The 14,487-nt window shown below is 47.4% G+C and overlaps 1 protein-coding gene and 1 long non-coding RNA gene across 11 annotated transcripts in view; both read left to right on the top strand.

The window, feature by feature from the left end:
• The window catches only part of PUM1 (pumilio RNA binding family member 1), an 81,793-nt gene extending 67,648 nt beyond the window's left edge, over positions 1–14,145 (top strand). For 8 of the 10 annotated variants that reach the window (XM_085080984.1, XM_085080976.1, XM_085080981.1 and 5 more), the window contains exons 18-22: positions 1,198–1,335; positions 3,850–3,975; positions 4,897–5,018; positions 8,455–8,647; positions 12,215–14,145. In XM_085080984.1, coding sequence (XP_084937110.1) covers positions 1,198–1,335; positions 3,850–3,975; positions 4,897–5,018; positions 8,455–8,647; positions 12,215–12,346 — 711 coding nt within the window. In that variant the 3' untranslated portion in view covers positions 12,347–14,145. The other 2 variants (XM_085080982.1, XM_085080983.1) reach the window with 2 other exon arrangements.
• LOC146427892 (uncharacterized) lies at positions 10,044–11,979 on the top strand. The gene is made up of 2 exons (XR_014856260.1): positions 10,044–11,389; positions 11,542–11,979. It is a non-coding gene; the product is annotated as an uncharacterized LOC146427892 (long non-coding RNA).
• Positions 14,146–14,487: the final 342 nt, after the last annotated feature.

The following is a 14,487-nucleotide window of genomic DNA, read 5'->3' as shown; positions in this document are numbered from 1 at the left end:
GCCACCATCCTTAGGTGTCATTGTCACATCCCTGTTGCACTTCCCTGGCCATGGAGCTGCTTCTCTGTTAATTCCCTGGAAGCAGATGATGTGTGTAGGGAAAACTGAGAATGAGGGTGACTTCAAAGATATTTTTAAATCCCTTGAAGGAAGAGTTTTGGCTTTAATATTCACTGAGTTATTGCTATGTGGGTCAACATCCTGCCTTCCTGCAGGGAGATGGATGAGGAGCTCCTCGTTCTGGCTTTGGAGAGATGTGGCTGATAGCCCCACTCAGAGCTCATTAATAAAGCACTTCCTCAAGGGTTTTAGGAACAATGAATTGAGATGAAAAATACGCTGGGCAGGCTGGCTCAGAAAGGCTTGGGGATGGTTGTAACGGGAATCTCAATGTAGGTTATGAAATTAAAAATCTGAGAGAGGCTTTGGGAGTGGTCCTGCCCTTCAGGCTGAGCCTGAGCCAAGTGTGTCAGCAGGGTGGTGCTCCAGGGATTTGCTGTCTTCTCCAGAATGCCATTTTTGTGTACTCAGTGCTCCCAAAATTCCTGGCTTTGATTCAGTTACCAAACTGAACTCATCTAGATTTTTGTCATAGTATTAGAACTCCCCAAAGTGTCAATCTCTGCTTCTGAGTGAAGCTTTCAGCCTGCCTGTGGGGTACATCAGTCATGTCCAAAGGTCATTAATTCCTTAATTATCACCTGTGTCAAATCCCAGCAAGTTCTGAGCCCAGAGCTGACCCTGTTTTAGTGACAGGCAACCCTGACACCCAAAGAGTTTGTAAACTTTGGGCATTTTGGATTTGCTTCTCTGCGAGGGGAGCAGAGAGGAAAATGGGGAATGCAAGGAAAGCTGTGAGTCAGGATTTCTTTGATTTGGATACTTCACTTGGAAGAGGATCAAGAAGAAGGGCTTCATTTTCATGGAATGCCAGGATGGTTTGGGTTAGAATGAACTCCAAGCTGCCATTCCAGGGACCTTCCCACCAGACCAGTGGGATGACAGAAAATCCCATTGAATTTCCATGGCAGCAAATGGAAATCATTTCCATTTCCCTGCTGGTTTCTGTATCCCAGCAAAGCTTCCTCTCCTTCCCCTGGGCAATCCCTCCTTCCTGTGCCATTCCAGCTGTGCCAGCTGTTCTCTCCCGAGCTGGGGATGCTGGTGGTGCTTTCTGTTTGTGCTCTCCTCCCGTAGAACGAGATGGTTCGGGAGCTGGACGGCCACGTGCTCAAGTGTGTCAAGGACCAGAACGGCAACCATGTGGTGCAGAAATGCATCGAGTGTGTGCAGCCCCAGTCCCTGCAGTTCATCATCGATGCCTTCAAGGGACAGGTGAGTCCCTGCCCTGCTCCAGCTCCCTGCTGGGAGCAGCCTCAGAGTGCCTGGGGCTGCAGCTCTTGGGAATTCGCAATTCTAGCAACTTTCAGTTTGAACAAGGCTGCTGCAGCCACGTGAGGAGTGCAGAAACTCCTTGGTCACGTCCCTGGGCAGATCTGTTGGAGTAAAACCTCATTGCATGAGTCTGTTCTCCTGGAATGCTGAGGATTTTGGAGTGATGGAGGGAGAGCAAGGCTCTCCCTAATCCATCTTCCCAGGGAAGGTGGTGAGCAGAGCTTTGTGCTTCATTATTCTGTGCAGGTGGCTTAGGGGAATGCTGAGTGCTGATTCCCAAGGGCCTCAGAGCAGGGAAAAACAGGAGTTTCATCTAGAAATGGGCAATTTGTCCTTGATTCTCATGGGTTTTTTGCTTTTTTATTGGTGTCCTCTCTGAATTGATGTTCTGTGTGTCAGCTGTGCAGCTGGCTTTCCTCTGCCTCAGCTCATCCCCCAGTACAGAAGTGCTGCTGTGGCTATTCCCAGCCTCAGCTTCATTAGCTTTGCAGGGAGACTTGGAAGGTTTGAGGGATGTGAGGCCAGCCAGGGGCTGTTCCAGCAGAAACCAGGAGCTGGGAATCCTGGAAAAGTGAGGACTTGCTTGGCTGGATCACAACAAGCAGCATTCTGGCTGAAAACTTGCTCTGCAGATTTGCTGCTTAGACTTTAGCCTTGGATTTTTGGGAGTTTGGGAAAGCAGAGACATTTCCTTGACCAGTTTGATCTGAACCTTCACACATGGCAGATTAAACTCATCACCTCCAGATTTATTTTCCTGCAGTTAATTGCACTCCAAGCCCTGTTTCCCTGCAGGGTTTACTCAGCAGTTATTAAAAATGTGTGACTGTTGATTTAAACTTCAGCACTTGGATTTGCTGCTGTTGTTAATTTAAAGCAACCAAACAGGACTTTGTGCTTTGGACAGAGAAGGGAGCAGCAATAATGAAATGTGTCATGTTCTCACCCACTGATTTGCTAATCCATTAGAAATGAGAAAGATTCTTTATTGTCATTTCTCCTAAGCGTTGTTAAAGCTTTTAAACAAATCCAAACCGTCGAGGAAAATCCTTTGCTGGATTTTTAACTTTTAACATTTTAATATTTTTAACTTTTCTGCCTGATGGCATTTCTTACACAGCTCAGAATTCGTGCTGGTGAACAGTGTGCTGGAATTATTTGGGAAGAGCAACCAGGCTCCCAGCAAGGCTTGGTTGTTCCAGGGGGTTTTTTTATTAATCAAGAAGCTTTAGGATTTGTGTTTTATGGATGATAAAAAACAGGTATGGATGGGATGTGATCCCCTGTCAGTGTACAACACATATGCAATTTTATACATATATATATATATATATATATATATATATAGTTTTATTTTATACATATATACAATTTTTTATTTTATAGATATACATATATACAGTTTTATGGACCTAGAAAACTAGTATATTTACTTAAAATTTCCTAATAAGAAGCTTAATAAATGAAGTAAGTGTCTTTATTTTAGTTACTTCTTCTTCTTAAATGAGACTCCAGCTTAGTATACAAAATATGTTCTAGAGAAAGGCTTCATTTAAGGGTGGAGCTTCTAGTTTTGAGATAGTAGTAAAGGGGAAAAGGGTATTTATTTTGGTATTTAATAGGATCTGAGGTGCACAGCTCTTGGCAGGTGAAAACACACCAAGATACAAACAATACGTATACAATTTTATGGACTTGGCAAATCGGTAGATTTACTTAAAATTTCCTAATAAGAAACTTAATAAATGAAGTAAAATGAAGTAATTGTCTCTTTATTTTAATTACTTTTTCTTAAATGAGACTACAGCTTAGTTTACTAAATGTATTCTAGAGAAAGGCTTCATTTAAGGGTGGAGCTTCTAGTTTTGGGATAGTAGTAAAGGGAAAAGAGTATTTATTTAGGTATTTAATAGGATCTGAGGTGTGCAGCTCTTGGCAGGTGAAAATACATCGAGATACACACAATGTATATACTGTTTTATGGACTTTGCAAATTAGTATATTTACCCAAAGTTTCCTAATAAGAAACTTAATAAATAAAGTAATTGTCTCTTTTAATTACTTCTTCTTAAATGAGATTACAGCTTAGTTTGCAAAATACATTCTAGAGAAAGGCTTCATTTAAGGTTGGAGCTTCTAGTTTTGAGGCAGTATAGAATTTTTGGCTCCTTATTGTGAATGTTTGGGGTTTTTTTTGTTTTGTTTTGCAAAACTTACAAACCAAGTTAAACACCAGACTACAAAAATTAAAAGTATGTGGGGCTAAGGTGCAAGGAATGTGTAAATGGTACAAGGAAAGGGTATAAAAATGTACAAAAAGGGTATGAAAAGACAAAAACCCATCAGCTATCACCTGGAGCTGGCATTCCCTGCCATTCCAAGGAAATCCTGGAATGTTACTGGGATTCCCAAGGCCTGATGGAATGTCTGTGCCTGTGCTTTGTGCTGCTGCAGGTGTTTGCTCTGTCCACACATCCCTACGGCTGCCGGGTGATCCAGAGGATCCTGGAGCACTGCCTGCCCGAGCAAACCCTGCCCATCCTGGAGGAGCTCCACCAGCACACCGAGCAGCTGGTGCAGGTCAGTGGGGCAGGGAGGGCATCCCCTCCTGGGAAAGGGGAAAGGGGAAAGGGGTGGGAATGAGCCCAGCAGGCAGGAATTCCCATTCCAGTTCCATCGGCACTCGCTGCTCTGTGCCAGAGGTGTCACCTCACTTTTTGAGGGACCCAAAGTGTCTGCTGCTGCACCCAGGGGATGCTAAAAGCTGATTATTCCGAAGCAAAGGAGGTGCCAGGTCATGGGAATTCTTCAAATGAGTTGGTTCTGTGCTCACCCCACTCCTGGCTGCTATTCCTGCTCCTTGCAGACCTAGTTTGCCAGGATTTTACATGGATTTTCTTGGGATGGAGCAGCAAACTGAGCCCTGTGTGCTCAGCGGTGGGAGGAGGTTGGGCATGGGCATCAGGCCATTGGAAAATAAATACCCTGTGACCTGAATATTCCCAAATTCAGAGCTTTAATGGATCTAAGGGCAGTGTTCCATACCCAAAACCATGGCACAGCCCTCCAGGATGTGGGATTTGGTAGGTTTGAACTTGGAGAAAGGGGAAAAAAAAAGGGACTAAGCAGAACATTGACATTTGTCCCATAGCCAGAACCATGGCACAGCCCTCCAGGACGTGGAATTTGGTAGGTTTGAACCTGGAGAGAGGCAGAAAAAATGGGAATAAGCAGAATATTGACATTTCTGTGCGAGGACATAATTTTAAGTTTTATAAATAATAAATTTCTACAAAAAATGCATCATTTAACCACCTGGTACCACTCCAGAATGCACATTTCTGTAGAAGTAGAAAGCATTGTGCTGATTTGTACAGCAAATACTATAATTAATCTTCAGTCGAACTTTCAACTCTGAATGCACTTTGGGAATTCCTTTGCTCTGAATGCTTCCTGTCCATTTTCCCACCTTTTCTGAGCCCTCCTGCTGTCTCCCCCCAGGATCAGTATGGGAATTACGTTATCCAGCATGTCCTGGAGCACGGCAGGCCCGAGGACAAGAGCAAGATCGTAGCAGAAATCAGAGGCAACGTGCTCGTCTTGAGTCAACATAAATTCGCCAGGTAGGAATTCCTCCCTTAAATTCCTCCCTTAAATTCTCCCTCTGGGAGCATGGAACACTTGGAAGAGCTGCACAAGACTTAGGGGTGTTTGTAGGGAGGTAAAAGGAGATGAAAATTAATTTTGCTTAATAAAAAAATATGACTTTTAATGGTTCCAAGTCATGGTGTGTCAGCCAGGTAAGTCTGTCATGGAGGAGGAGGATGAAGATGTGGAAGAGGAGCTCAGATCCAAGCTCCTGAATTTGGCCAGGAGTTCTTGTGTGTTTTGTTTGATCTGATTTATTTCCATGGGGTGTCAGTGGTCACTGCCCCTTGGATGATTTAATAGTGACATTCACTGCCCTGGGATGCAGTGTCCAGCCACGAGGGGATTTGGGAAATCAGTGCAACAACAACTCATCCCTCTTTTCCCAGAGGAGTTCCCTCTCACAGCATCATTTCCCAGCTTTCTGCTGTGTCCCTTTTGAGTCACACACAGGGAAACCCTCCAAGGGAAATCTGAATTTCAGCATTCCCAGATGCTGCACAGCCACCCATTGGTGAATCAAAATCCAGGTGTTTGTGGATATCAGGACAAAGCAATGCTTCCCACTTGTGTGAATTCCTCCTGTGTGGCTCCCAGCCCTTTGAACATGAAGGCAGAGCTCTTCAAAGGCTCAGTATTCCCCTCTCTCTGATGAGAACACTCAGGGACACGAGGGAAGTGGAGCATTAATGAGAATGAGGGGAGTGTGGTCTTCACGTTGTTATTTCAGGTTCCTCCTCCCTGGCTCTTTTTTCCTGAATTCCTTTCCAGCTGGAGCATTAATTAGTGGAGGATGTCCCCTGAGCTGAGCAAAGGCAGGGCTGGTGCTGTGAGTCAGGCAGGGATGTGGGGATGAGCCCAGCACAGCTCCCAGTCCCCTTTCATCTACCCTACTTAGCTCAGCTCTCCAGAGAGCTCACACTGCCATTAATAGATTCAGGAATTTGGGAAATCCTCAGCCTTGGCTGAGATTTTTCATTCCTGAATAAGCATTTCCCTGTTATTCTAACCTTGGATCTGCATTCCCACTGTGTTCCAGTATGGAAAAAACCAAACCAAACAACTCGTTGGCCTCTGTTTTATGAGGGTGGACACTGACCTCATCCAGTGTCACTGTAGGGCTGCACAGTTTGGGGTGAAATGAATCCTGAACTGCTCCAGTTCCCAAATTCCCACTCAGATCCCAAGGCACAAATTGGGGTGAACTGTGAGCTGGTCCATATCCCAAATTCTCACTCAGATCCCAAGTCCTGTTTGATATTGCTGAGCTTTACTCTCTGTGCTGAATGCCTTGCCCGTGTAGCAGCGTAGGAGACGTGCTTGGGCTTGGATGAAAAGCTCTGAGACATTCTTTGCCCAGTTCCTTGTTCCCATTCCCAGTTCCCTGATCCCATTCCCTGCTGACTGCTCCTGTGCCATTGCCATAGTGTGGTGAAGTGTGTGATGCACACATTGTGCATGGAGCACACCGTGCTGATCACAGTCCCCTGACCCCATTCCCAGTTCTCTGCTCCATTCCCATTTCCTGCTCCATTCCCAGTCCCCTGCTCCCATTCCCATATCCCATTCCTCACTGACAGCTCCTGTGCCATTGCAGTAACATGGTGAAGCGTGTGACACACGTCACACACCAGCAGGCCATGCTGACCCCATTCCCAGTTCCCTGACCCCATTCCCAGTTCCCATTCCCCGCTGATGACTCCCGGTGCATTGCAGCAGTGTGGTGGAGAAGTGTGTGACACACGTGCTGTGCATGGAGCGTGCCATGCTGATCCCGTTCCCAGTTCCCATATCCCGTTCCCAGTTCCCATATCCCGTTCCCAGTTCCCATATCCCATTCCCAGTTCCCATATCCCATTCCCGGTTCCTATATCACATTCCCTGCTGACGGCTCCCTTGCCACTGCAGTAACGTGGTGGAGAAGTGCGTGACACACACAGAGCACGCCATGCTGATCCCATTCCCAGTTCCCTGATCCCATTCCCATATCCCTGTTCCCATAGCTGATTCCCAGTCCCATATCCCATTCCCAGTTTTCTGCTCCATTCCCAGTTCTCTGACCCCATTGCCAGTTCCCATTCCCCACTGATGGCTCCCAGTGTATTACAGCAGTGTGGTGGAGAAGTGTGTGATGCACGTGTCGCACACCAGCAGGCCATGCTGATCCCATTCCCAGTTCCCTGTTCCATTCCCAGTTCCCTGACCCCGTTCCCATATCCCATTCCTCGCTGATGGCTCCTGTGCCCTTGCAGTAACGTGGTGAAGCATGTGACACGTGTCACACACAGAACGCACCATGCTGACCCCATTCCCAGTCCCCTGATCCCATTCCCAGTCCCCTGATCCCATTCCCAGCCCCCTGCATCATTCCCAGTTCCCACTCCCCCCGACTGCTCCCGGTGTGTTGCAGTAACGTGGTAGAGAAGTGTCTGACGTGCATGGAGCGCACCATGCTGTCCCCATTTCCAGTTCCCATTCCCATATCCCATTCCCAGTCCCCTGACCCCATTCCCAGTTCCCATTCCCTGCTGACAGGTCCTGTGCCGTTGCAGCAACGTGGTGGAGAAGTGTGTGACGCACTCATTGCACATGGAGCGTGCCATGCTGATCCCATTCCTACTTCCCAGTCCCCTGACCCCATTCCCAGTTCCCGTTCTCTGCTGATGGCTCCTGTGCCATTGCTGTAACGTGGAGAAGTGTGTGACACATGTCATGCACTGAGCATGCCATGCTGGTCTCATCCTCAGTTCCCTGTTCCATTCCCAGTCCCCTGACCTCATTCCCAGTTCCCTGACCCCATTCCCAGTCCCCATATCCCATTCCCAGTCTCCCTATCCCATTCCCCTCTGACATCTCCCGTACCCTTGCAGCAACGTGGTGGAGAAGTGTGTGACACACTAATTGCACATGGAGCGCACCATGCTGATCCCATTCCTAGTTCCCAGTTCCCTGACCCCATTCCCAATTCCCCTACCCCATTCCCAGTTCCCATATCCCATTCCCAGTCCCCTGACTCCATTCCCAGTTCCCATTCTCCGCTGATGGCTCCTTTGCCATTGCTGTAATGTGGAGAAGTGTGTGACACGCGTCGCACTGAGCATGCCATGCTGGTCCCATCCTCCATTCCCTGTTCCATTCCCATTCCCAGTTCCCATATCCCAGTCCCCTGACCCCATTCCCAGTTCCTATTCCCTGCTGACAGGTCCTGTGCCGTTGCAGCAACGTGGTGGAGAAGTGTGTGACGCACGCATTGCACATGGAGCGCGCCATGCTGATCCCACTCCCAGTTCCCAATTCCCCTACCCCATTCCCAGTTCCCATATCCCATTCCCAATTCCCCTACCCCATTCCCAGTCCCCTGACCCCATTCCCAGTCCCCATTCCCCTCTGACATCTCCCTTGCCCTTGCAGCAACGTGGTGGAGAAGTGTGTGACGCACGCGTCTCGCACGGAGCGCGCCATGCTGATAGACGAGGTGTGCACCATGAACGACGGACCCCACAGTGCCTTATACACCATGATGAAGGACCAGTATGCCAACTACGTGGTGCAGAAGATGATCGACGTGGCCGAGCCAGCCCAGAGGAAGATTGTCATGCACAAGGTGAGCTGCAGGCTGGGCAGGGACAGCGTGGGGCTGTGGGGATGGATGGGGAGAGGAGGGAGGGTTTGGCTGAGAAGTGAGTGGTGGCAGAGGGGTGGGAGGGATTTGGTGGCTGAAAGATGGGAATTGTGGGATGGGTTGGGGTGGAAGGGACCTTAAATCCTATCCAGTGCCACCCGTGCCATGGCAGGGACACCTCCCACTGTCCCAGGCTGCTCCAGCCTGGCCTTGGACACTGCCAGGGATCCAGGGGCAGCCACAGCTTCTCTGGCAATTCCATCCCAGCCCCTCCCCACCCTCCCCGGGAACAATTCCTTCCCAAGATCCCATCTCTCCCTGCCCTCTGGCACTGGGAAGCCATTCCCTGTGTCCTGTCCCTCCAGCCCTTGTCCCCAGTCCCTCTGCAGCTCTCCTGGAGCCCCTTTAGGCCCTGGCAGGAGCTCTGGGCTCTCCCTGGAGCTTCTCCTCTCCAGATGAACATTCCCAGCTCTCCCAGCCTGGCTCCTGGAGCAGCTCCATGGATTCCTCTGGACTCTCCAGCAGCTCCACATCCTCCTGCTGTTGGGGACCAGGGAAGAATCTGTCCCCAGATCCCACCTGCCCTGCCCTGGGTCCCAGTGCAGCCATCCCCCTGTGCTGTCACTCCATTCCCGTGTCACAATCCCTCTCCAGCTTTCCGCAGCAATAGGAATTTGCCGTTAGGGCTGAGTGCAGCTGCTGGCACTGGCAGTGTCCCAGTGACCCAGATCTGCACCGAGCAGGCGCTGCTCTGCTGGCGGCGCTGGGGACATGGCGGGAGAGGGGCAGGGACAGCCACCCCACCTGGGGCTGTCCCCTGCCTGGGTCCCCCAGCTCTGTCCCTCTGTGTCCCCCTACCTGTGTCATGCTGCCTGTATCCCTCTGTGTCCCTGCTGGCTGTGTCCCTGTGTCCCCTTGCCTGTGTCCCTCTCACTGTGGCTGTACCCCTCTGGCTGTGTCCCTCTATGTCCCTCTTGTTCTGTCCCTGTGGGCTGTGTCCCCCTGCCTGCTTCCCTCTGTGTTCCTGTGACTGTCCCTGTCCCCCTCTGGCTGTGTCCCTCTGTGTCCCTGTGCCTGTGTCCCTGTGTGTCCTTCTCTGTCCCTCTGTGTCCCTGTGTCTGTATCCATGTATCCCTGTATCTCCTGTGTCCCTATGTCCCCTGTGTCCCCTGTGTCCCCCATGTCCCTGTCCCTGTGGCTGCCAGCCCTGCTGTCCCTCCATGTCCCTCCGAAGGCCGCTGGCCTTGCCTGGTGACCCCACACTGGTGTCACCTCTGAGCTGCAGCCACTGACCAAACCCTCTGCTTCTGATGTGACACTTCAGAGTCCCTGAGGCTGGAAAAGCCCTCCAAGGTCACCAAAGCCACCCTGTGCCCAATGCCCACCTTGTCCCCAGCCCAGAATGTCACCTCCAGGAATTCCAGGATGAGGACTGCAAACCTCCCTGGGCAGTTCCTATCCCTGACCATCCTTTCCATGCAGAAATTCCTGCTGATACCCCAAACTTGCATGGTTCAGCATCACCCTGCAGTGTTTGAATGCACAGCCATTCCAGGAGTTCATCTTCATCCCAAATGAAGACATTTGGAATGGAATTGCCATCCCCAGGGCTCTGTGCCTGCTGCTCCAGGGGCAGGGAGCTCAGAAAGCAGGGAATGTCTTCATTTCCCTGCTTTTAAAGGTCACATTGGCAGGGCTTTAGAATGGCAGTGAGTGGAAAAGAGCAGGCTTTAAAATGAGATGGTTTTATTTTCCTCTGTGACATTTTTTGGGGTCTCTTGATGAAAAAAATCCCAGAGCTGTTCCTAGAAATTTAAATCCTGAGTGAGCCTGGCATGCAAAACCTGAGATTTATTTATTTTGAAGAGGAACTGTGAATAATTGGATGCATTGAGTCAGGCATTCAAATGCTAATGAAAAATTTTTATTATTATATTTAAGAATCCTTGACTAAAGCAGACTGATTTTTCTATAAAAAGTGGGAATTTGTGTGAGGGAGCTGCTTTGACCTCCACATGCATGGAATCAACACAAACAGCTGGAATAATCCTCAGGGATGGCAGTTCTCAGGTTTAGGAATCACTCAGAGTCGTTCTTTTAACCCCAAATCTGGTTTAGCACACGAGAAATGCTAAAAATAATTAAATGAAGATGTCTGGCTGAAGATACACCCAATTTAACTGTGCCAGAAGGGCCCTGGATCTGCTAATCTATAACAGAGTTGTGTATTAAAAAAAAATACACAAATTATTGTTCCTGACATTCCTTACTTTCTTTTCCCTGTCGAGCAAAGCCTTTGGAATAAAATGCAAATTAGATTATCAGTGGGGCTGTCAAAAATAGCTCTGGGTTGACAGCTAAATGGGCCTGAGTGGATGTGATTTCAGCTGTGATCCCAGGCTGCAGGAAATCCTGGGAGAACGGAGTCAGGGGTGGTGGGAATGGCTGGGGATTGTGGAAAACTGCAGCTTGGTTTGGGGTGAAAGTGGCATTTTTAGTTAAATTTTTTATTTAGGAAATAAAATTGAAAAGGGATTTTAATAATTCTGTTAGCAAAGGGAAAAAAATGGAAGGGATGAAGCTGAGCAGAGAAGGAATTGGTGGAATTGGAGGTTCACTGCTCCTTTTCCTGGGCACAGGGAATTAATTCCTGCTGGGAATGGCAGCCAAGGCAGGGATGTGTGCAGCTTGGGGTTTGCTGATTGGAGAGAAACAGGAATTGGGGTGAAGCAGGAATGGGAGAGAATCAGGAATTGGAGAGAAACAGGGATTGAGTGAAACAGGGATTGGGGTGAAACAGGAATTGAGTGAAACGGGAATTGGGAGTGAAACAGGGATTGGAGTGAAACAGGGATTGGAGTGAAACAGGAATTGAGAGAAGCAGGAGTTGGAGAGAAACAGGAATGGAGTGAAACAGGGATTGGGGTGGCACAGGATTTCCAGGCCCTGGAGGCTGAGCTGCTGCCCCAGGATGGGTTTGGGGTGGAATTCCTGTCGGTGCTCAGGGATGAGGATTTGGCCACCCCTGGAGCAGGGAATGCTGGAAATTCCAGGGAATGCCAGGCTGTTCCTCATATCCCTGCAGTTCCCACGTGGAGAGGAGAAAATGAGAAATAAAATCATGGAATTCTGGAATGGTTGGGGTTGGAAAAGAGTTTAAATGCCACCCAGTGCCACCCCAGGGACACCTCCCACTGTCCCAGGCTGCTCCAGCCTGGCCTTGGACACTGCCAGGGATCCAGGGGCAGCCACAGCTTCTCTGGCAATTCCATCCCAGCCCCTCCCCACCCTCCCAGGGAACAATTCCTCCCCAATATCCATCCATCCCTTCCCATGGCACTGAGAATCCACTGAATTCAAAGCCCAGGAATCCTCAGCAAAATCCCACCTGGAAATTCAGGGATTGCCTCAATCCCCAGGAATTGTGAGATCCCAGCAAAGCCCACTGGGATATTCGGGTGTTTGTTCATCTCTGCCTCCCCCAGAGCATGGATATAACCCCATCCCACCTTCCTAAATCCCGATTTTTCCCGTTTTTTCCCCCGGCAGATCCGGCCTCACATCGCCACCCTGCGCAAATACACCTACGGGAAGCACATCCTGGCCAAGCTGGAGAAATACTACATGAAGAACGGGGTGGATTTGGGACCCATCTGTGGTCCTCCCAACGGCATCATCTGAGCAATCATCCCAGGAATTCCATCCCAGGAATCCATCCCAATATCCACCCACACCACGGTTGCTTAAAAAAAAAAAAAAAAACCCACAAAAAAAAAACCCGAAAAAAAAAAAGAGACAACCAACCCATGAAAACCAACAAACAAAAGCAGGAAAAAAGAAAAAAAAAAAAAAAAACAAACACAAAAACAAGAGAAGCCTTTGTAAATTTCTTTAATTTTATTATGCATAACATGTACTAATTATTTTTTTTAATTAACTAATTGCCCTGCTGTTTTACTGGTGTATAGAATTCTTGTACATAGGTCTCAGATGTACATGGAAGGCCACATTTTTGTTCACTGTTGTATCTATATTCCAAATGTGGAGACTTTTCAGGGTGGTTGGTTTGAAGACAAACAAACAAACAAACCAGGAAAAAAAAAAAACAAACCCCTCCGTTTTTAATTCATCATTTTTTGCAAATACCTGGTTTGGGGGGTTTTTTTAATTTCCTCCTTTTTAGCCCAAAAATAAAAAATAATCAGCGAGAAGTTGGGATTTTAGTTCAGTGACACCACGCTGCTTATAAATACTGAAAAGTGAGAAAAAATACAACTTGCTCAAGTTCGGTTTTAAACAGAGACACCAAAATTCAGGTTTTGGGACTTTTTAATGGCTTTATTTCTATTTTATTTGTGACTGACATGCTGAAGGAAGGAGCTTAGCTGGCGTTTTTTTGGGGAGAGAAAACACCCAGAGACGATTTTAAAAGTGGAGGATTTGGGGGTATTTTTGACTGCCCATTCCTCTGGTCACCTGGAGAGACACAATTTGATTATTTAGCATGAGGAAAAACATTAAAAAAAAAAAAAATCCAACTCGGCTTTGGTCTTGCTTCTATAAATATATAGTGTATACTTGGTGTAGACTTTACATATATAAAAATTTGTAGTATTTTCTTGTTTTGATGTCTGATCTGTATCTATAATGTACCCTAGTAGTGGAACATACTTCTGACTGTACAATTGTACATTTGTAAACCTCTGTAATGTAAATGTGGAGAAGTTTGAATCGACATAAAACCCGTTTTTTGGTAAGAAAACAGAAAAAAAAAAGAATTAGCAAAACCTGTGCATTTCAGTGTATATTCACACCTTTTATGGTCGTAGCATATAGTGTTGTATATTGTAAATTGTAATTTCAACCAGAAGTAAATTTTTTCTTTTGAAGGAAATGTTCTCTTTATACAGCCTAGTTAATGTTTAAAAAAAAACAAAAAAAAAAGGAAGAAAAATAACTGCTTGGTTTTATTTGTCACCTAGCTGGACGGTAGAGATCCTTTCTAAATGTTCTACGAACCTGATTCAGTTCCAAATAGTGTTTTTTTGAATCTTACAAAGTAATGTTTTGCTTCTTTTGTGACAGTAAGAAACAAAAAAAAAAGTGCAAAAGTACAGCCCCCCCCTAGTTTTCCTTACAATCAGAGTCCCTTTTCACCTTGTAAAGTGTGAATCACCTCCCCCCTTTTTTGTACAGAAGATGAACTGTATTTTGCATTTTGTCTACTTGTAAGTGAATGTAACATACTGTCAATTTTCCTTGTTTGAATATAGAATTGTAACACTACACGGTGTACATTTACAGAGCCTTGTGTATATTTCCAATGGACTTTTTTGCAAGCACACTTGTAACCATATGTGTATAATTAACAAACCTGTGTATGCTTATGCCTGGGCGACTATTTTTTGTAACTCTTGTGTAGATTGTCTCTAAACAACGTGTGATCTTTATTTTGAAAAATACAGAACTTTGGAATCTGGCTCGGGGCTTTGGCTGGAGTGTTTGGGGATGGGAGGTGGGGAAGGGTTGGGATGGAGAGCAGGGAAAGATTCCTCGTGGTGAGCAATTCTGCAGGGCACAGGGATGGGGAATTCTCCTGATTTCCCACCCCGGAGCCCCCAAAATCAGGGATTTGGAGCAGCTGGAATGAGTCAGAGGAATTCACAGAGCTGCTCTGGAGCCAGGCTGGGGGAGCTGGGAATGTTCAACTGGAGAAGGGAAAGATCCAGGGAGAGCTCAGAGTGCCTAAAGGGGCTCCAGGAGAGCTGCAGAGGGACTGGGGACAAGGGCTGGAGGGACAGGACACAGGGAATGGCTTCCCA

Source organism: Lichenostomus cassidix, chromosome 23, assembly GCF_008360975.1.
Source record: "Lichenostomus cassidix isolate B80296 chromosome 23, HeHo_3.0, whole genome shotgun sequence".
Taxonomy (NCBI): Eukaryota; Metazoa; Chordata; class Aves; order Passeriformes; family Meliphagidae; genus Lichenostomus; species Lichenostomus cassidix.
Note: the sequence above shows the minus strand (reverse complement) of the source record. Positions and strands in the feature narration are given on the sequence as shown.